Source organism: Dendrobium catenatum, unplaced genomic scaffold (assembly GCF_001605985.2).
Source record: "Dendrobium catenatum unplaced genomic scaffold, ASM160598v2 fragScaff_scaffold_323, whole genome shotgun sequence".
NCBI classification, from domain to species: Eukaryota; Viridiplantae; Streptophyta; class Magnoliopsida; order Asparagales; family Orchidaceae; genus Dendrobium; species Dendrobium catenatum.
In genome coordinates, this window is record NW_021318785.1 from 182359 (window position 1) to 205728 (window position 23370).

Sequence of the window (23370 nt, forward strand, 5' to 3'; positions counted from 1 at the left end):
CTCAAAAGAGCTCCTTTACCATTGATACTTCCGCGTCAACATGCACATGCATATATTCTTTACATAATCATAAAAAAGAACTTTAGCATATCCTTCATGCATATGGTCTATTGTCCCATAAGGTGCTACATGATTACATGGTTTCATGAGAAAATACATGAGCTATGTACTTTCTTTAATCATTACATGAGAAGGATAAAATTGTATTACAAACTACCACATGAGAAAGACATTTGCATTGTAAACTATCACATAAGTAAAACATGTGCATTGTAGTAGGCATATGATTAAGTGTCTCTAAATTTTTCTACATGAGTACATATTATTAAGCTAATCATAAGAGCGTGTTGCATGACATTTAGGAGCATGTTAGAATGTGGAAGAAAGATACAATTACAATAATGCTAAGAATCCCATTACAATACAAGAACATGTTATTGTGGAAAGAAAAGAATTCTAAATTTAAAAGAGCCACAATTTACCTACCTCAACTTGTGCACAAACTTCCGATTGTCCGATTAAATCCTTCCCTCCACGCGTTCAATATCTAAAAGAGATACATGTCATGTAAATATCACTAGTCCTCACATAAACTTCCTAAATCCTTAATCTATGATAATAGAGAACTCATCCCTATGCTATGTTCATGCTTTCAAATTAAACCTCTTTACCATTTCATGACATATCTCATTCCTATTTTCTCTCAATTAAGATTTAGTCATAATCTTAAATTTTTATGCATGCAATCATCTTTCCCTACACTCAAATTATAATTAAAATATAAATAATTTTCGGAATATTTTAAATCAAAATTTAGAAAAACCATTATTTTATGCAAAGCCCTAAATTTGCATCTAAAAACCTTCCCAAATCCATTTAGAGCCATAAAGCTCATAAATTTCATGATTAGGGAAAACCTTAATTTCTAAAACTTAAAATTTTCCACAATCTTGCATTATTTTTCAAATAGAGGCTTCTCGTATGCCATTAGGAATTACTTTTGTGAAGGCATTTCAAAAGAAAATCAACATTGAGTAAAACCCTAAATTTTAAAAACCACATTTTTCATGAAATCAACTCATATTTGGGTTTAGAAATATCCCCCTACCCTTCCCTAAACTTATCTCAAACAAAACTTAAGTTTTTACAAAACACTAGTTTTCTTTCTTTAGAAAATCTCAAGGGAAAATCATGAAAAGGTTTATGAGAACTCACCTTACTCTTCCCTACAACTTTTCTTCAATCTCCCTCGCATACCACCGCCAGAAACCGCCGCTAGGATCGCCGGATTCGCCTCCTACCTGACGCCTCTCCCTTTTCTTTGCTCGGTTCGGGCTGCAAGAAAGAATAGGGATCGAAACATTTCGGTCCCCTATTTAGAGTGGGATCCTCTCATTAATTGTCTATTTTCCTAAAAGCCCTTACTTAAAATCATCTCTATTCAAAAGTCATCAAGGGCAAAACCGTCATATTGAGATTTCTGGAAATTTTAACTCTCAAAATAATCAAAATTCGGTATGAGTTCTTTATATCAATTCACTCAGAATTTTGTGCACTATTTTATAAATTTTTTTTGCGTTGAATTCTGACGACTTTAAAAAATTCACTTTAAACTCATCGTGACGCATCGAAAAGCGTGCAAGTTCTAAAATGACATTTCGCGGGTTTTACAAATTGAGCCGCAGCCTTCTTGACGCTCCAAACCTCAGTTCCGCACTCCCGCTCCACTCATTATTCATGCAAGCTGACTGTATGTGTTCATTGATCCAACCTCCACCTACTCGCCTCTCTAATTATACTCCCTAAAGTCCTTCAACCACTATCTCTCCCTATTGTTCACATATTTAGTCTTAATCACCTGCTGTAGCTATTGAAGCATCTAGCTCGACTTTTCAGGCAATAACAACTTATTATTATTATAATTATTATAATTATAATTATAATTGTAATTATAATAATTATTAATAATATTATTGTTATTACTTCAAAAAAGAGAAAAGATCAGTAAAAGAGAGTGAGAGAGTGAGAGAAAGAAAAGAAAAAAAGAAGAAAAAGAAGAAAAAAGAGATGTGTTTGATCCCTCGTCAATTTCCTCGTCATCGTCGCTGTCGCCTCACTCACTAAGGTATAATGTCCACTTATCATAAAAATTCTCAAATCATATTTGTCTCTCGTAATGCATTAGAAAACCACCTATGCACGCTTTTGTTAGCGTGGTGGGAAGGCATCCAGTGCGACACTTGTGGTGAGGCGGGTGAGTCTTGTGCATGCTTTTCTTTGCGTGGCGGGATAAAACCTAAGTACACGTGTACGAGCTTTTATGCCTATGATGAAAAAATTGCATTTTCAAACAGGTACCCCTAAAAATCCATGGGTGCCTTTCTTGGTATGGTGAGATTGAATAATACGGCCGAGATGTCGCCCGACACCGACCATGTATGTCTTTGTTGACGTGGTGGACAAGCTAAGACTTCATAAATTTCGCTTAAATGGAGGAGACGCTGGGAGATTGCCGAAATTTGAACTGACAGGGGACTTGGCTTGAACAAATCTTAAGGAATCAGACTTCAATAGAACTACAAGGAATCAGACTTTAAATTAATGAATGCACAATCAAATTGAAAAATACAAATCCTAAAATACAGTTTGAGTCATTCAAATGAACATAAATGAACAAGCAGGGGACTCGTGATGAACAAACCCTCAGTGCACACAAATGACGAGTAATGAAATTTAATTAACTTGTAGTATTTAAACAATTGCAATCAAACTTCAACAAGCAATACAAGCAAGTACATTAAACCATGAAAATAATGACGCACATGCTAGTGATGTGGCATGTCTACAAGCAAAGCTAGAAGGTTGTAAAGGAGATGACCTCCTTGCTATTAATACTGCTCGACTTACAAATGAACACACAAATTCACCTGCGAGCAACAACAATGGATAAGTTATGAGTGCGACGAATTCCCTTTAAATATCAAAGGGAGATATTAACAAATACAATAGCATGCACACAGATAATGCCACTTAACTGTAAATAAACACACTAAGCTCATATAAGTGATGACGGTTGATATGCAATAGTAGCCCGCTCGCAGGCAATTGTAAAAGGTAGCAACATAATGATTTACCTGCGACGATGTGCGAAGAATGCAACATGACTAGAAATGAGGAAAAGGAGATTATAGTAAAAATAAACCTTTTACAATTAACATTTAGCTGACAGACAAGTGCACTAGTCCACTTGTGAGCAACGATGGCAGATAGGCTATGATTCTGACAGTTTGTCTATGATTGATGTCAACTAGCTTGCAAATACATGTGACAGTTTTCATGAATATTGAAAGATGTGCAAGTGAATGTGGTGACTTGCAAACCAGCTAATGTGCATAAAACAAATCAACAATGAACGCGGCACATTGGGAAACCAACTTTAACATACGAATGAACACATTCACTTGCAAAAAATAGCACTAACAACCACCCTACAAACAGTCCAAGAAGAATAAAATGAATACGATAGTATGTTCATGGGGGACATGTAACAAATGCAACAACCTTCTAGCAGTCATTCATTAATTTGTAAATAAACACACCAGCCTGCCTGCAAGGAGCGATAATTATGTTGTGGGTATGATGGGTCCTCTGAGAATATAAATATACACACAATATGTTGTCTAGAAGTTAGGGCTTGTAACTTGCAGTGAATACGAGCTCCTACGAGCTGCGAAGACCTTCCATGTACAAACCATGTTATCTATAAGTAGATGCAGAAGAGCTTTAGTAAATGCAAACAATTGTATTGTTAACCTCCATATCACTGCCAAAAGAAAAAAAAAAAAAGATTAGATTAAAATAGTATATGCTTAAATGTTTTGCTAGATATCCCTGTACAACTACCAAATCTGTTGCTCAAATCCTACATTTATTGTGGTCAAATCCTATTAAAAAAAAACTGCTAAACCGGCTGCCCATCTCCCTTATTTACTGCAAATGGCTACCCATACCCAAAGCCTGACAAAATCTTGCTGCCCCAGCCATCCAAGTCTTGTCAGTCAAAAAATAATATAAAAAAGGGGCTGGAAAATCTATTTTATACCTAACCCCCTCATACACGTCCAGCCTCTCTTCCTCCTCTCATTGGCATGAGATCAAAGCCTGAAGCCTTTGATCGCACATAGCAGCCGAACACCACATCAGCGATGTGATAAACAGCTCCTCCCTTCCCAACGCCTCTTGCCTGGTGATGTCCACTGAGATTTGGAGAAGCATGCAGTGCAAAGGATCAGAGCTACAGTCCCTAATGCTAAGGAATTTGCTGCTTGGGTTGCTAAGATTCATCACCTGCACTCCTCATGTCAACCTTTTACCTGGACGGATAGACTCCTGCTGTTCTGAACTTAACGAAACATACGTCTTCAGTAGTTCCTTCCTAGTGCTTTTGTTGAAGAAGCAGTTCAGTCATTGCTTATTGAGGAAAACCTTCATTTTGGAAATCTTTTCCTCTCATTTTGGAAATCTTTTCCTCAAATAGTTTACCATGCTTTGCTCCAGTGATCTACATCCTGATGTTCTTCTTTAGAAGGAACGACAAACCAGAGATGTTGAAGGAGAAATCAGAACTCTCTCTCTCTCTCTCTCTCTTTCTCGGTCGGAGGAGGTCGACGGCACAATGGGGTCGGGTGAGGAGAAGAGGCCGACGGTTCAGGCTGGGTTGGAACTCTCGTGCGGGAAGAGGGAGGAGATCACGTGTGTAGTGGAGAACAGAGAAGATCGGGCGTGGAGAGGGAGTATCGTGGGAGAGCAACGAGATCGGAGTAGAGAGTGAACGGGGAGAAGAGCCGAACGAGCAGCCAAAGCCTTCGTCTTGGTTCGGTATTTAACGACGTCCAAGGATGTTCGATCGAGGCGACGATGCGGGATTTATGCCAGATTTACGGAGAAGTGATGCGAACGGCGCCGAATCGGCGCGATCTCGGCATGATTTTGAGGATCTGATGGATTCAAGGTATGTATGCTGGATTTTTTTTAGCTTCTTCTCTCTCTTTTGTTTATACAGAGGTTAACAGTTGTCCACACTGAATGACAGCAGCGAGAGTTCAAAAAAGCCACATGATTATTTCATACAGGAGGAAGAACAGCCATAGAAAATGTGCAATCGCTATGAAGATGAGCTAGCTAGAAAAAGAATGCAGACAGAACATGAAGCTCATAGGCAATATAATGTTGAGCTTCAAAATGCAAAAGGAATCCTCTACAAGGAAAGAACAAGCAAGACGAGCAGCAGAAGAGCAGATTCAAGTTCAATAACGCCAAACTGAGAAAGAGCAAGCTGAAATAGAGCGTGAAATATTTAGAATGAAAGCTACGGCAGAGGCTGAAGGTCGTGCTAATGAGGCAAAATTAACTGAAGAATATAACAGAAAGATGTTGAACATTTTGATGATCTTGAAGCCTTGGAAGGTTCCGAGTCGGTTGATCCTTCTCTCTCCAAAACTGAAACTCCAGGAGAACTAATTTTAGACAAAGATAAGGGAAAAGGTAACTAAGCAGCCAACTATGCTCCAGGGTGGAGAATTAAGGTAAGACAATTCAGACTATTGCATTGATTTTATATTTGGAGCACAAATGTGTCAGTGGTTCGCACATGATCATAGCACCAAAGGTTCTATTGCAAAACTGGCTTATAAATTTGCAAATTGGGCACCTAGTATATCAACTATTTTATATGATCGAAGGATAAATGAAAGAAAGGCAATAAAAAAAAAGGAGGTTTCAAAGAGAGAATAAAGGGAAAAATAGAAGGATCCTCTTGCCTCGATCCTCGAGCCGACACCACCGACAATCGCCGACGACTCTTCCAAGGTATAAATTTCTAACTTAAACCCCATCCTCGACGCACTTGACGTGCCGGTGGGGACCCCATATACGCGCTCTTGTAGCACGGTGTGAGGGAATCCGGTGCGACAGGTACGACGAGGCGGGTAAGCCCTATACACGCTCTTGTAGCGTGGTGGGGACGGTCCTCGACCTCGACATCAGCGCCAACGACTGCTACGCAAATGTATGATTTTCCAAATCCCATTCTCGATGTTTGCGGCAGACTGGAGAATCACCTATACGCGCTCTTGTAGCACAGTAGTAGGGAGCCCGGTGCGACGCATACGGCGAGGTGGGTAAGCCCTATACATGCTCTTGTAGCGTGGTGGGGAGAGCTACTGGTATTCTCATACGGGTACTGCTGAAGGCCCCATACACGCTCTTATAGCATGGTGGGATGAAAATTTGTATGCCGCGGTGTCTAAGGACACCTACCATACATGCTCTAGTAGCGTGGTGGGAAGGCCCAACTCTCCTACTTTACCCCAAATGGGGGATATGCCGTGGTGCTGCTGAAATTTTCATTGAAGTGTACAAAGCCTGAATAATAAAAAGACCTCATTTTGGCAACAATGCAGAGGGCCCGTACTTGGACATGAATGCATAGAACCTGAACTAAATGTGCAGAGGACTTGTACAACAACAAAGAACAGTGCATTTGTGGACTAAAGCTCTAAATGATTTTTAAAGGTCAAAACCAAATGAGATAAAATCAAACTTAAACCAAAATCATGTCAATACGAATATGAAATTGAACTTGTAAAGAACTTTAGAAAGACCCTTAAGTTCTAGAAAGACCCCCTTAACAAGCACTTGAACTTGTACTTGGAACTCGAATCGTGCAGCATCAGGGGACCCGGACATAGAACTCAAACTCGAACTCGAACTCATTTGATAAATGAAATGAATTGAATAAGATCACTCGAGCTTGCTACTTGAACTCAAATTGGAACAGAATGTGGACAAAGGAAACAAGTACTCGAACATGCACTTTGAACTCAAACCGGGTTGAATACAAGAATCTGTAAACTTGAACACTGGAACTTGATCCAGATCAAGTATAGTGGATACGAACTCTGACGGAACTTGCAAAAATCATATTTGAACTTGCAGACTAAACTGGATCTAATCTCAACAAGAATCAATAAATTCTAATTTGAATCAAATGTTGAGCATCAATAGACAAACAAAAGAGTTATGGTGGACAATATTCCAAAGGAGTTACATGCAAGCAAGTGACTTGTAGCAAGAGTTCTTCATACGAATATAATCGTCATTTGATTGCAAACAACATCAGGCTTTCTACAAACAAGAGAAGCTGGTGGGTGATGAATACAATGCAACTTGATGCTATCTACACATAATCAATGTCTCCAAATTCCAATCAATAATGACCTAACTTTGAGAAAACACATCCTCCTAATGTATCAAGAAATGATAATGCAAATGTGTCACAATATGGTATCCTATGAACATATGTAAGGAGACTACAACAACACTAGCAACAATGCCTGTTGATTGAAGGAGGCGATACTGGAGGTCAATAGAGGAGGACCCGTCGCCGCAAATAAGTTATGAATGACAAAGGTGGACGTAATGCAAGTGTAACAGACTCCTACGACAATCCCTACATATGTTTGTAGATTGAGATATCAATGCTGATGTTTGACAGTGCAAGATATATCCCTACAAGCAAATACAATCACCGAACCACCTGAGATTGATGAAAGGTGGATATGATGCAAAAACAATGAGTATTCTACAAACATTTCTAGAAGGTCGTAGTAGATACAATGGCCCCTACAAATGAATACTTGTGGATAATAACAGTGGATACATCGTAGGTGCAATGAACCACTGTGGGCATAAGTATAGATATCACCTACGACAACGGTGATCAAGATCTTCAAGTATTTCGAGTACAAGGGCAACCCGATGTACGAAAAAGGACACCCTCTAGCAGAAGGGAGAAGATATTTGAGCAAATTCGAATCAAACTTCATGATGCTCTAAATCTTCTTCCTGGTCCTATACTCTAGAAGAAAACAATTCTTGCATCTACAAATATCAAAAAACAACAAGTCTACTATACCGATGATCTCAAAAGGAGTTCTTTGCAAAGTAACAGATTTCAAAGTCCAGAAGAAACTCTCTCCGGTGAATGATAAATGGGGGGAGTCAACATCAAAATGAGTAGACGCCTTACGCCATTAGAGAATGCCACCGTATCCGCAACACCTATGCAACCGTATAGAAGGCGTCTACAAATACTTTCAAAATGCCCCTACACGTTCACCATAATTTGAATACACATAGGTACACTAAAGGGGAAAATACAATCTCGACCCACATGGCCCCCGGCGAGCGTGTTATTGGTACACACGTGATGCCTAAGGATGCTGCGCGGGTTAATAAGTGAATTCAGGTTCGAACCTGATCCTTCTATACGGATCAATAGAAGTCGACAGGGTTCGAACTCTCAAGCAAAAATACGGTTGTGACGACCGGTGTATTTGTTGCAATACATTCATATCAGGCCTTCAAGGCCTTTAATAGAGAAAATTCACAAACAAAAGGCATGAAGCCTACAAAACCCGATCCCCTATCGGCAAATTGATAGGGTCGACTAGGTTTCAACAAATGGAAATGACCCCAAGTACACCCCGATGATGGCAGTGTTGAACAATGTTTAAAATTGCGTATTCGGGTATTGAGGCATTTTTCATTTGTGAGGCGAGACGTAAGCCTCAAGGCGTTTTGAGGCGTAAGCCTCAAAATCAAAAGATTGCGTAAACATAAAATAATAGATTTTTTATATACTAATGAGTGAATAATATAAAACATAAAAAAACATAAAATATGAAGTGAAATCAAAATATCTTAATAATAAGACAACATGAAATATAGTTCAACTCAAAATTCTATCTTTCCCAAATCCCAGTATTCTTTTCATTAACATATAATTCCAATTTTCCAAAATAAATAGCAATAACATATCACATAAGAACTCATAAGTCATCAGCACTATCATCACTAAGGGGTTCTTCATTTGAATCATCATTATGGTGAACTGTTCTCTCCCCTTTCTCCTCTCCTATAGAGTCCAATGTCGGGTGTCGGGCATTTACTTCAAGATTTATGTGAGTTTTAATATATATAGTGTGAGGCAAGGCGGGTTCAAGCAAGCTGAGGCGTAAGCCTCATAAAAAAACTCGAGGTGTAAGCATCGAGGCGTTTTTTACTGGAATTGCGCAAAGGCGGGCCTCAAGGCGAGCCCTCATATTGCGCAATTTTAAACCATGGTATTGAATGTTTATCTCAACCGGAGGGGTTAACAAATATTTTCAAATGCTTCTCAAAAGTCCATTCAAAATCTAAAACTCCACAAAGTTCAAAATCCAACAAATTCAAATTCCAAAATATTTAAAACTGAAATCTATCCATCAACACTTAAAGCAAATTTTATCCACCCTCCGCAATAGTTTGTCGGGTGGACAAATCAAAATCTACTTCAGCTTACAAAAAGCCAAATGCCTAGTCGAAAATATCACTAGGATCCATTCTCAAATAATCTCCTGCCAGTAAGGACGTGGTACGTGTTCTCTAACCGGCGATTTTGCCGCCAAATGGCAACGCAGGATAAACAGTTATGACCCGGGGCCTTCTGAACTGAGTGAATTTGCCGCTAAATGGCACCACGAAATACCGATTATCGCTAGCGCCAATACGCTCCTTAGTGGCATCAAATCCTTGAGATATGAATCAATAGGATATGATCGATAGGGCACAAAGCCATCTGTTAGCTAAGGTGGATTCAAATTTGTCCCCTTAGGCAAATACCCACCCCAGGTCTACAAGGTCCCCTTGGACGAAGCAACCCATGGCTGTCGACAAGGATCTTTCTGTCAGGTTGGGTCAACTACCTCCTCTGACTAAGTAGACCAGGGACCATGATGGCCCGGGACGATGGAACCATATGATCTTGATCGGGTCTATCATCCATTCCCCCACCATCCGCTTTAAGTGCAAGATGGTGAAGTTTCTGTTTTAAATACCAAATCTTGCTATCCAAATTCCAAATCCAAACCCAACCCTTCAAATCCTAAATCCAAATCTATGCTGCTACTATATGCCAGATAACATGTATATTCTACGTATCTGATTGATGACTAGCCTTAATCGAAAGTTCTCTCTCGTGATCGAGAGGGGTAATTAACTATTGGGGCTTGCGCCTATTGAAAACCAAAACTCAGATCATTAAGTCCTCGCAAAATGAGGGTGAAATCTGTGGGTTATGTCTTATCTACAAACCCATATGCCTTCCAAAATTTACCCCGGAACCTATTCCGTTAGAACTCCCTCGCCAAAGTAAAAAGCAAACAGCAATTCACGCGACGGGGAGGCCGGGCCCGAAATTTCGGAGCCCACATGTATACAGAATTAGAAGATCTGCATTCAATGCAACTTGGCCGCTGGCAGAGATTGCAATGAGTACGACACACTCCCCGCAAGCAATAGCGACAGACCTGTGAAAAATGCTAGCATCTACGAGCCACTATAGGAGACTCGTCATGCACATAATAGTTGGCCTACAAGTTCAAGAGGTGATGGCAGGAGTCTTGTAATGTATACAAATATCCTACTTGCAAGCAATAATGGTGAGTACACTGCAGGTGTGATGGGTCTTCCATGAACATAGACGTGCACAGAACATATTATCTATGAGTGAATGTAATTATGGTAAATATACGTATCTACGAGCCAATATCGGAGATTTGTTAGTGCACAACAGCTCGTTTGCAAGAAGCAGCGGGCAACCCGTAGCGCAACGCTACGACCCACTTACAAGCAATATTGGAAGTTTCACACTGAACATAGTTCACCTACATGCAACAACTGATAACTCCTGAATACCTAACGCTAGACCACAAGCAGCATTAAATGAAGCTTGCATTACATGACATCCTATTTGCATAAAGCAACAGATGACCAGTAACTCGGCGTTACGCACTGCTGCAGCACGCCACTGGATCCGCAATATCCATACAAGCCGATTGGAGTTTGCTGGCTTTTAAATAGAATTTTGCAATTGTTCATATTTGAATATTACAAAAACACTCCATGCATTGAAATGTGTACTAATGCATATACATGTTACAAAATACAAAACACTTCATGCAAGCAGATTATCCAATGTATAAAAATGTGCTACGCACAACAGCGCGCTACACCAACATGCAAATTCCTCTTGCATTGCATGCAAGCACCGAATCATCACGCTAATACATTATACAAGCACATAGTTACTGCATGTATATATCTTGCATACATATCATGAAAATATTCCATACGCTATGTTAGCACATTAAACCGCTACATTACATATCAAGCACATCATGCAAGATGCAAATGCATATGCCAACTTATTTTCATAAATGCAAATAAAGGAGTATCTACGTAATATATTAACATGCAGATGAAAACAAGTGCCTATGTGGGGATACTAATGTGTCGTATATACCTGATACATTGCAGACATATAACTGCTACACAAATACATTCCCCCCATGTGCCTCGACGAGCGTGATGCATATATACACGTGACATCTGAGGATGCTACACGGGTCAAACATGAATTAGATTTTAAATTTAATCCTTGTCCTTCAAAAGACAGGAGTTGACACGTCTTGAACTAACGAAAAATACGTAGTCGTGGCGCCCACCAGATTATTTGTTTTATACGTTTATATTAAGCCTTCAAGGTCTATAACAAAAACAAGATTAACTAATAAATCTAAAGCTGACAACGATCCTGATCATCTGTCGGCAATCAGATAAAGTTAACAAGGTTCAACCAGTAAAATGAAAATGTGCTCATGAATACTCGATGATGGCTGTATTGACATAAAATTTCAATGGGGGGGGGACCCCAAATATTTAAAATACCTCCCAAATTCTTATAAAACATAAATATTTAACGTAACAATAAAGTTATGACGATTGTGACCGTGTTGAAAAAAAAATTTAATCGGATGGGACCTCAAAAATTCAAAATGCCTCCCAAATTACTATATATATTTAAATCGACTTTAACGTCACTCCGATGATGGCCGTGTTCCCAAAAGATCTCAACACGAGTGAACCCCAAATATATTAAATGCCTCTTAAATTCTTATAAAATATAAACATTTAAAGTGACAATAAAGTTCACCCGATGGCCGATGTTGGCCGTGTTGACAAAAAATCTCAACCGGAGGGGATCTCAAATATTCAAAATACCTCCCAAATTACCATAAAATACATTCAAATTGACATTAACATTATTCAGATGATGGTCGAGTTGTCATAAAATCTCAACTGGAGGGGACCAAAAATTTTTAAAATGCCTCTCAAATTCCTATAAATATAAATATTTAAAGTGACAATAAAGTTACCACAATGGTAACCGTGTTAACAGAAAATTTCAACCAGAGGGGACCTTAAATATTCAAAATACCTCTCAAATTATCATAAAATACTTTCAAATTGATTCAGCATCACCCTGATGATAGCCGTGATAATAAAATTAATGTTCAAAGACTTATAAATGAGCTAAATTTCCAAATCTCTCAATGATATCGATGTTTAAAATCAAAATAAAACACCTACACACTTAAAACAAACACCTATCCATCCTCAACAACAGTTTGCCAATGTGGTCAATTCTAAAAATCACTTTAGCTCACAAATGGTCGAGAATATCACTAGAATTTATTCTCAAACCATCTGTTACCAGTAAGTACGTGACATGTGTTTTCTAACCGGTGGTTTCACTTTCAAATGGTACCACAAGTAAACGATAATGACCATGCCCCTCTGACCGGGTGGTTTTGCTGCCAAATGGTTCCCTTAAATTATGGTCATGGTCAGAACCCTTATGTTCCCTTACGACTTTAATTTTTGAGTAATGAATTAATATGATATGATCGATAGGGCACAAAGTCCTCTGTTAGCTGGCGTGGATTCAAATCTCCTTAGACAAACATTTATCCCAGGTCTATAAGGTACTCTTAGACGAAGCAACCAATGGTTGCTGCCGACAAGGATCGTTCAGTTAGGTTATGTCGAGTGTCGACAACATTCTCTGACTAAGTAGACTAGGGACCATGATGACCCGTGATGATGGAACCATAGGATCTTGATCGAGTCTATCATTACTCCTCCCACCATCCACCTTAAGTGCAAGGTGGTGAATTTGTAATTTTAAATATCTAAACATTGTGCTACTATACATCACATACTACGTATCTATTCAATGACTAGCCTTAATCGAAAGTTTTCTCCTATTATTTGGAGAGGTAATTAACTACAAGGGATTGCGTTTATATGAAACATGAACTTAGATTACGTACTATGTATCTATTCGATGACTAGCCTTAATCGAAAATTTTCTCCTATTATTTGGAGAGGTAATTAACTACAAGGGATTGCGCCTATATTAAACATGAACTCAGATTATAAATTCCTCACAAAATGAGGGTGAAATCTCTGGGTAGTATCCTATTCAAAACCTAAATTGCCTTCTAAAAATTTGCCTCAGAACTTAAACATTAAAACTCTTCTCAACGACCCAAAAAAGAAAAAGAGGACGAAGAGAGGCCGATGTACAAAATTTTGGAGCCCACAATCAAATCGGGATAGGGAAGTCTGATGGCTTAGCGGCGCGGTAGTTTGGCTGAAGCGCGAGTGCAGGACAGTGTCATAATCTACCTTTTAGAATTTGACCCAAAAAGTATCAGAAATCATTAAATAGAGCCGGGGTACAAATGCTTGGAGCCCACATGAACAATATTTGTTTGTATGTATGTTTTTGGGGATTGGGTGGAGCGTGGATTTGGAATCAGGGATGATCTTAAGTTATATTGATTGGAGACTATTGAACCAAGATCCAAAAATGATATGATTGGTAAAATACCCTTGCTTATGGAAATTTATTGAGTTTCCTACAAGGCATTTGAAATACCATGTTACAAGGACTTGACAAAAGAGAACATCATAGATAACTTAGAATGCATTGATACTTGGACGGACAAAATAATAATTGGTCTTAGTTTAGCTCTCTTTTCAGCATTATTTTTTTATGAATGGGATAATTATTGCATGTGAAGGAAATTACTATCTATGCTACTTGTCTTATGAACAATTTGAATATTGAATGTACTGGAATGGGAAACAGAAATAAATAATGTTGTAAATTTGTTTCTTTAGGGTGTTGCCGTTGCTCTTCCAGTGTATTTTGCTACTCAAAGGTATGTTTTGTCTTCTCACTGATACCAAATGTGCATCATTTGCAAATTAGGTAAAACTAATTAAGGCATATCAACCTCTGTATCCCCATTCTTCTCGTTTTATTAGCTGCTTGGAATTGTGTATGGGTTTCCCCTCTTGTAATTGAGACCCTAAAACTAGCAAATGATTTTAATTCCTCGTGAAAGCCAATTACTATAATATTTCAAATTGACATTGTTTATAAATACCAGCAAATGGAAGGCATTTAAATTGGCATCTCTTTCTGGCTTTGCCGAACCTCTTGGCGTGGTTATTGTAGGTATGTATATACTTGATTATTCCTACACTATTTATTTTTGTTATTTCTTAATATTCATCACTTTCCATCCAAGTGATGGTTCATTTATTTATTTTGTTGTGTTCTATGTTTATTAAATGATGCATATTATAAACTTTTACATACTTTATTTTTCTCTTTCATGGTAACATTTTTCCATGTAAAAAAATGTTCCGTTCATCATCTCTGATACCTGTGCAATACAACTAATCTTTCGTCTTTATGTTTCAAGCTGCATTGCTGAATGGGAGCTGTTCCTTCTACTTACCTAGGCTTGCTTAGGTCCATTTAAAACAGAAATTTAAATATTTTTTTGCTAGGCCAGTATGGATGTTTAGCTGTTTCTTGTTTCCTGTTCCCTGCTGTTGTCCGGTGCATTTCCCTATCCTGCTGTTGACCTCCATATAATACCCAAAGAAAAATGAGAAAAAAAAAAAGAAATACATACCTGCTGTAATCCATCGGGTCCACGAATGTTGCCGGAAATCCCATCAAAATCACTGTACATGCGGCGCCGTTCCGAAAATCCTGCTCAAAATCTGCGATCTCACCTCAATCGAGCGCCCAAGTCGCCTTTAAATACCGAACCAACCCCATGGCTTTCGGCGGCTCTCCCGATACCTTTGTTCTTCCCGACCTCTCTACATTTCCCTCTGCCAATTCCTTTAGCTGACTCCCGCCGAACAAGCCCTTGCCCGACACCTCCTGCAGTCGAACCTCGCCATATACCCGAACTCCAACTCTGCTCCCTTCGATCCCCAACCCATCGCGCACTTACCTGTGCCGACGTTTCACACAAGTAATAGTAATAATAATTAATTATATTAAGTTATAATTAATTATAGTTAAAGAGTTAATTATATTAACTGTTAATTATAATTATTTATTCTTAAATATAATCCATTATTATTATTAGATATGATTAATTATATTTAATTATAATTAATAATAATAATAAATAAATGATAATAATAATAATCTTTTCCTCTCTTGCCTTGACATGTGTGTCGGGTCGGCAAATCTCCCATACACACTTTTCTCTAGAGTGGTGAGTAGGGAACCCGGCGCGACACCTATGACGACGTAGGCGAGCGACCCCTCGGCTCCAAATCTTGTTCTCGATGTTCGTGTCGAGCTGGCAAACCGCTCATACACGCTTTTCTCTAGCGTGGTGGGATGGGAACTTGGTGCGGCGCCTATGACGAGATCGGGATATTCATAAATACCCGCTCGCTGGGAAACAACTGCTTCTCTTTTGCAACAGTTACCGAAGACTCATACACACCTTTCTCTGGCGTGGTGGGGACAAAGATTTCATAGCCACGCTGTCTTTGTACGAGGGCACCTACCATACACGCTTTTCTCTAGTGTGACGGGAGACCCAGTTTTATGTAGTTTTCCCCTAAACGGGGGAGACGCCGGGAAGCTGCTGAAATTTCGGGTGAATATGCTACTACATTTGGGCCTAATTTGAACACAAAAAAAAAATGAATGAACTCGGGCTCAATTGAACACAAATTTGAACTCAAATGACAATGAACTTTGTACAAGAAGTTTTAATTTTGACTTGAACAATTCAAACTCAAATTCAAATAAGTTAAGTGTGGTGGACATTAAACTTGAACAAGACTCGGACAGCAGGGGACTACTTGAACTTGAATGAGTTGAACAATGGACTTGCTTGAACTCATAGATCAGTTTGGGACTTGTGGACTTGATTCATTTGGCATTAATAAAATTCAAATCTAAATGAATATGAGCTCCAAATGAACTTGAATATTAAGAGAAAAGATAACTGGTAATGATCTAACTTGTACTCAAGTTAAATAAATACAAGCTTGATTTGGACTTGAATGTGATATGAGCCACAATGACATTGAGTTCAAACTTGGATTAAAGTTTGAACTTGACAGAGAACTTGAACTTGAATCATATGCAAAATGATGAACTTCTAATTTGAGTGCAAGAGTTTCCAATATGACATGCCAATCAATGAGACAAAGTCTTCAATCAATTTCAAGGCATTATTATGTCAACCAAAATACAAATGCTAATGGGCAAACAAAAGACTTGTCTAATACAAAGAACGATAAGTGCATCGTTTATGAGCAAGAGTAGCAGACATGTCAATAGCAACTACCAATAATGATCAATGGTGAATGAATTCCCTATATCTCATTCAAAAGCAACAAACACAATGACATATCCACGAGTGCTGCAGTGATATATAGGTAAAGTCTAAAGGTTTGATATTTTGTTTGTTAGAATGCTGATGTGGCTACTTGTTGAGTTGCATTCACCACTGGTTCCCTTTGCATGTTGGCTTGCAAGTTGTTATTCAATGCACATCTGTCCCTACTGATGTGAATGCTGTATATTGGTCATTTGATCTTTGCTTGCGAGGGATTAGTGTATTTGCTCGCCATCAAGTGATTGTTGACTATAGGAAGGATATAACATATGCTGCACATTGTTCGTTATTATCAGTGGGTTGATTACTGTAGGCATGACAAATCTCCTACAATTTATTTGCAGTTGTCATATTTATTGCGTGCTCTTGGTTCTTATTTGCATATGAACCATCACATCATAGATCCTCAACTTGTACAACCACGGCAATTTCCTTAGATATGTTTGTAGGGAACTCATTGCACCTGCATCATGTCCACCATCATCATCTATAAATGGTTTATTGTGCTTATTTATAGTAAAATTAGTTGCATGCAAGCTGCATTCACTTCAAATTCTTCAAACACCTCTTAGTTGATGATGCATTGCATAATCGATCATTGCTGCTTATGTAATAGCATGTGTTTGTTCATATGTTGAAGTTGCTTGCAGGGCATTATTACAACCATTGCTTATTGTTTTCCATCATATTTGTGGGGACAATTGTGTATATGATAGGTTCTTGATTCTCACCCGCATGTGAACTGTCAGTGGGTGTTTGCATTCATCGTATATTACACTGTATATTTTCTTGTGTCATCTATTGATGTTTGCTTCGAATTCGTTGAATGCTACAAATTGATTTGAGTTTAATCATCATCAGTGTGCGCTTAGGGCTTTGTTCATCACGAGTCCCTTGTTGTTCATTAATGTATATTTGAATGGCTTTAATTGTTATTCCGTATTTGTATTTTCAATTTTATTGTGCATTTTAATGTTTACGGTCTCGTTCCTTGTTCTTCATTTTGCAAATTATGTTCCCTATCATTATGTTGAAATCAAGTTCTTTGTTAATCAGAATTTTCGTAGCATCCTAACGTTTCCCCTATTTAGGAAAAATTTAGGGAGTCTTAGCCTTCCTGCCACATCAAGAAAGACGTGCACGATTGTTGTCGGACGATATCGCGGTCATAGAAAGCAATTGAACCACACCAAAAAGGCATGCATGGGTCTTCAAAGGTACCTGTTTGAAAATGAACAATTTCTTTCCCTGCAGACATTGAGGCACGTATATGTGTACTTAAATTTTACTCTGCCACGATAATAAAAATGTGTACGAGGCTCACTTTCCTCGCTATAAACACTGTGATGAGTGTCCTCCCATTGCGCTAAGAAAAACATGTATAGGTGATTGCTTGTCGCGCTACAAGCGTTGAGGATGGGGTTCATAGGGTTTGAATTATACCTTACAAACTATGTTGGCAATGGTGATGTTGGGACAATGGCGAAGACAGCGGTGATGATTGAGGCACAAAAAGAAGACAATTTTTTTCTCTTTTTTATTTCCTTTTTTTTGTTTTTAATTCTTTTTCTATTTCTTCTTCTTCCCTTTTTTATTTCATTCATTTTTTTATCATCACTTTTTTTTTGTTTTTATAAATAATAATAATACTTACTATTGTTATTATAATTGAAATTATTATCATACTTAACAGTAGTTATTGTGCCAAAGAATGAGGGAATGCAAAAAGCTTATTATACATATTAAAAGGTTGACTATAGTTTCCATCGAGTGTGAGTCGGGTTAAGGGTTTCCTTCAGAAAATTTAGAGGGAAATTGAAAGTTTGCGGCTTGCCTCCTATGTGAAATTGAATATGGACAAAGGATTCAGATTCGGAAGTCTTGCGTGAGGAGAGCAAAGGTGCGAAGGTTATGTCAGGCTTCGGCTAAGGGTCTTACGGCAAGTGGAGTTTGGCTGTTTGTGATTCGTCACGTAATGAGGTTGAAGATGGGATTGTGATCGGGTTTAGGTCGAAAGCCTGGAGTATCCGATCGGGAGTGGGGTTAGCAGACTCAGTCGGAAGACTCACGCGAGGTAGGGGATGGTTTGGATGTTTGGTCTTCACGTGAGGGATGTGCTAACGGCTGGGTTTGCGGCTTGAAGAGGGAAGAATAGGGGGTAGCCGGGTTTGCTTTGAGTAGATCGGCGCAGGAGGCTTTGACAGGAGGTGGTTTGCAGGTACGAAGACCGGACACCATTAGAGGTTGGTTCGACATCAATAAATCGACTAGAAGGAAGAGATCAGCGGTTGGGTGCGAGTTGAATTGGGTTTCGATCGAGATCTATGGCTTCGGTGTGAGGCAATTGCAAGATTGACCTAATTTTGGACGGTCAATTGGGAGGATGTGCGACTAATACCAGATGCTGAAAGGGTGCGGGAAGTTTCAAAATGAATTGGTTGGTTGTAGCGCTTCGATAGAGTACGAGGGGAGGAGATCGGGCACAAGTTGTGACTTTTCTCATGTAGAGCTAGTGGTAGAAGGATTTCGATTGTGAAGGGGAGGATGGACAGTTGGTGTTCATGAAATTGAAGTGGTGGAAAGAAGCTGTGGGTATTTGAGGAAGGAAATGACCGCATAAGGCTTGTGGCTTTGACAATGAGGAAGGAGAAGAGAGACTAGCGAGTGGGAGAATTAACGAATGAAGAGGAGACATCATTTAGTTTCCTTTCTGACGACATGGCCGCAGAGATCGTGAAGATCATACGGAGATAGCCCGGAGTATGTTGTCGGCGTATGAAGAACAACACCAAATGTCTGGGCTATATGTGAGGTAATGTATTGATCTGATTTTGATTTCTTTTTATTTATTTATTTAATAATATTAATAATATTAATATTAATATTAATATAATATTATTAACGCAATCCGTTCAATGATAGGATATCATTTGACCTTTCAAGTGATGCGTCACACTCGCCGACCATCACTTGAGTCGCCAGTTTCACTCCATTTGCACGCATTTCAATGGAAGGGAACACACAGGGGCGGAAGCAGCCTTAATTTTCAGGGGGTGGCAAACTTATAAGTAAAAGTGTAGAATTTTTTTTTCATATATATATATATATATCTCATTTTAGTGACTAATGATTATTTGTACTTGAATACATAATACATTTTTAAAATATCATCAACATTTTATATAATGACACGTATTCTTAAATAAAAATTAGGTAACACTTCGATTGCAATTGTCTCCATGGGCACTTAAGGGTTCCACCCTTGGGAACACATGGTTGTTTGACCAAGTATTTTCCTATTTCAATTGGATTACATCAAGGATCATCCTTAAGCACATATCTTTTTACACTAGTCATTGAAGTTCTCATTAGACTTTTGCAGAAGGTTGTACACTATTGCATGCTTTTTGCTGTTGATATTCTTCTTGTTGATAAGACTAGTAAGCGAGTTGAAGGTAAACTACCTTAGTGTCTAATAGTTTTCGTTTGAGTAGATCTAAAATTGAATATATGAAGTGTAATTTTAGTAGAAAAAGATCTAATGGGGGGATTGTGACTTTAGGCAATCAAGTCATTAATAAAAGTACACATTTTAGATATATATTGTTCATAGTGATGATGAACTTTATGGGGATATTAATAGTAGAATTCAGGTTGGATGGTTAAAGTGGAGGAATGCATCGGGTTGGTTGTGTGATATACAAGCTCCCCCTCAAACTTAAGGGAAAATTCAATTAGGTGGTGATGAGACTTGCAATGCTTTATGGTTCAGAATATTGTCTTAAAAAAATAAGCATAATATTAAGTGTTACTAAGATGAGGATGCTTTGGTGGATGAGTGGCTTTACTCTTAGATAAGATACAAAATGAGCATATACGTGAAAAAGTTGGAGGAGCTCCAGTGGAAGATAAGATTATAAAGAGTCTCTTTAGATGGTTTAGTCACATAAAGCAACATCCTTTTGATGACCCAGTTAGGAAAGTTAATGTATTAGATTTGGCTTATGTTAAGAAAGGTAGAGCTAGACATAAAAAGACATGGTTAAAAAATATTAGATGTGATTTTCTTTATTAGATTTAAATGAGAATTTGACTTTTAACAATACACAATGGTGAAAAAGGATTACTTAATTTGACTCTTATAACATTAATTACTTAACTTTAAAATGATTTTTTTTTTGCTATTTTAATCTTCTTGTTTTTTTCTACTCCCAAGTGAAGAACTACTCGAGTGTTTGAGTTCACAACCCTTTTAGAAGGGCCTATAGGTAAGAAATGAGGTCTTCATGAAGAAACATTATTTTTAGAGTTTAAGTTGAACTTATCCCCTTTTCAACTAGGATACTTTAAATCCATTGTAGGTTAGATCATTCATTGCCTTCTTTTCTTCTTTTCTTTTATAAGAAATTGATATTTCGTGTAGTTAACACATAATAATAGCTTAAATTGCCTTACCTTCACAAAGTTATTATTATTATTTTTATGCTTAATAATAGCTTGTTTAGAAGAATTCAACGAATTATTGGTGTAATCATCTAATCACGTTCATCTCATATTAGATTACTTTGTCTTACATTTCGGAGAAGGGAATAGCCACAACTGAAGGGTCAAAATTTATTAGCTTGTTTATAAAAGATATAAAGGCCATGTCTTTCGGTTGCTCTTCTATTCTCGATCTCTCTCGTCGCCCTTCACTGCTCCGACCAAATCCCGATCTCCCTTCCTCTCTGTCCGACCCAGTTCTCCTTCCCGATCCCGTCACCTTTGCCTTGGCCGAACTCCAAAGCCGGCCAAACTCCACAAACGCCGACTGCCCTCTGTCCCAAACCCTCTTCCACCTCTGATCTCTCGGCCGACCCGCACAAGTAGAGAGAGAGAGAGAGAGAGAGAGAGAGAGAGAGAGAAAGAGAGGAGAACCTCATACCTAGCCGACTGCCCTAGCCTCCTCCTCCCCGGCTTTGCTCCTTCGAAGACATCCCCTGCCTCTCGGTTTGGTAGTCACGACATTTTGATCGGGACGCAAGAACAGGAGCTCGTTAGCTGAGAAGGTAACTTCCTCCCTTAGGCGCGCTTCCTCGGCTTGATCCCGTGAAAACTGAGAGGAGGAAACAGAGGATGTATGCTAAATCCTCTCAAAATTTGGCTCTGATCTTTCATTAGTCTTAATTAATCATGTTTGATTAATTATGATTTTTTATAATTAAGCATTATTAATTACCAATAATTATAATTAATTAGTGATATTGATTAAATTTAATTGATTATGTTTAATTACTTCTAATCTTAGTTAAGTAATTATCTATGATTATTCATAATTAATTATTGTTAATTAATTATAAATAATTATAATTAATTACTAATTATGATTAATTTAATTAATTATATTTCATTAATTTTTTAATCTTAATTAATAATTGCTTATGATTATTCATACTTAATTATTAATTAATTATAAATAATCATATTTAATTACTGATTATGATTAATTTTAATTAATTGTAATTAATTAGTTTAATTATAATTAATTATTTTAATTAATAATTAATTATTATTAAATATAGTTAGTTATAGTTAATTTTTATTAATTATAATTAAGTAAAAAGAATGCTTCTCTCCCTTGATCCTCAAGCCAACACCGTCGACCCCACGTAGGTATAATCACTCCTAAACCCTATACACGGCCGCGGTGTCCTCGAAAGAGGGCACCTACCATACACGCTTTTCTTAGCGTGGTGGGAAAGGCCCTATTTTCCGTTGTTTTCCCCTAAACGGGGGAGACGCCGGAAGGCTACCGAAATTTTGGGTGAAATATTGCTACATTTGGATCTCATTTGAACTCAAGAGAACAATTTGAGACTTGGACTTGATTGCACTCGAATGGCATGCAAGAACGACGAAGTACTTGGACTTTATAACAAGAGCTAAATGACTTAATACATCAATTGAACTCAAATAAAAAATATATTGAACTAAAGTCAAGCTTGGATCAATTGTGGACTTGACTTGATCTAAGAACTAGAACTTGATTTGAACATTAAGCCGACAAGGCTTGGACTTGAGAATGATACAAGGGACTGGAATGAATATAAAGGACTTATTGAAGACTTGAGTTGGACTCAAGCCGAGCTGCACTTGAACAATAGAACTTTGATTTGAACTCAAAAGATCTCATTCAAAGCTTTATCCAAACTCAAGCAGTTATAATTTGAACAACTTGAACTTGTATCTTGAGTCTCATTTGATTCAAAATCAAGTGGAACTTGAGTTTGAATCAAGATGACAATGAATTGAAATTGCAATTTGAAACACTTGAAAACAAACTTTGGATTAAAAGATGAACGATCAAAACCCAAATATTCTAGAAGAGAATGCTAATCATTCAAGTGTAGGAATACCATTGAGGGGACTACAAGATTTCAAGGCCTTAAGATCAAATCCGAGTATAAAAGAAGTGGCATTAAATAAGATTGATTGTGTTGACCCTTCAGACAATTTTTGCTAGATTAAATAAATCATAAGCAAGAGAACTTTTGTTATGATAACATGCTTCAAAAGCACTTGCATAGTGAGCTCTTAGATATCAGCAAGAATGGTGAGGTTTGCGTTCAATGCAATAATTGTGAATGAATCATAAAATCAACATCGAAGTACAAGCAACTATATTCAACTTTGCAAGTAATAAAATAAGAGG

General features: G+C 37.9%; 1 protein-coding gene across 1 annotated transcript in view; it reads left to right on the forward strand.

The window, feature by feature from the left end:
* LOC110109935 (zinc transporter ZTP29) overlaps positions 1-23370 on the forward strand; it is a 49704-nt gene that overhangs the window by 21361 nt on the left and 4973 nt on the right. Inside the window, exons 8-9 of the mRNA XM_020841163.2 lie at positions 14131-14171; positions 14403-14470. Of these exons, the coding sequence (XP_020696822.1) occupies positions 14131-14171; positions 14403-14470 (109 nt within the window). The remainder of the gene's footprint in view (positions 1-14130; positions 14172-14402; positions 14471-23370) is intronic.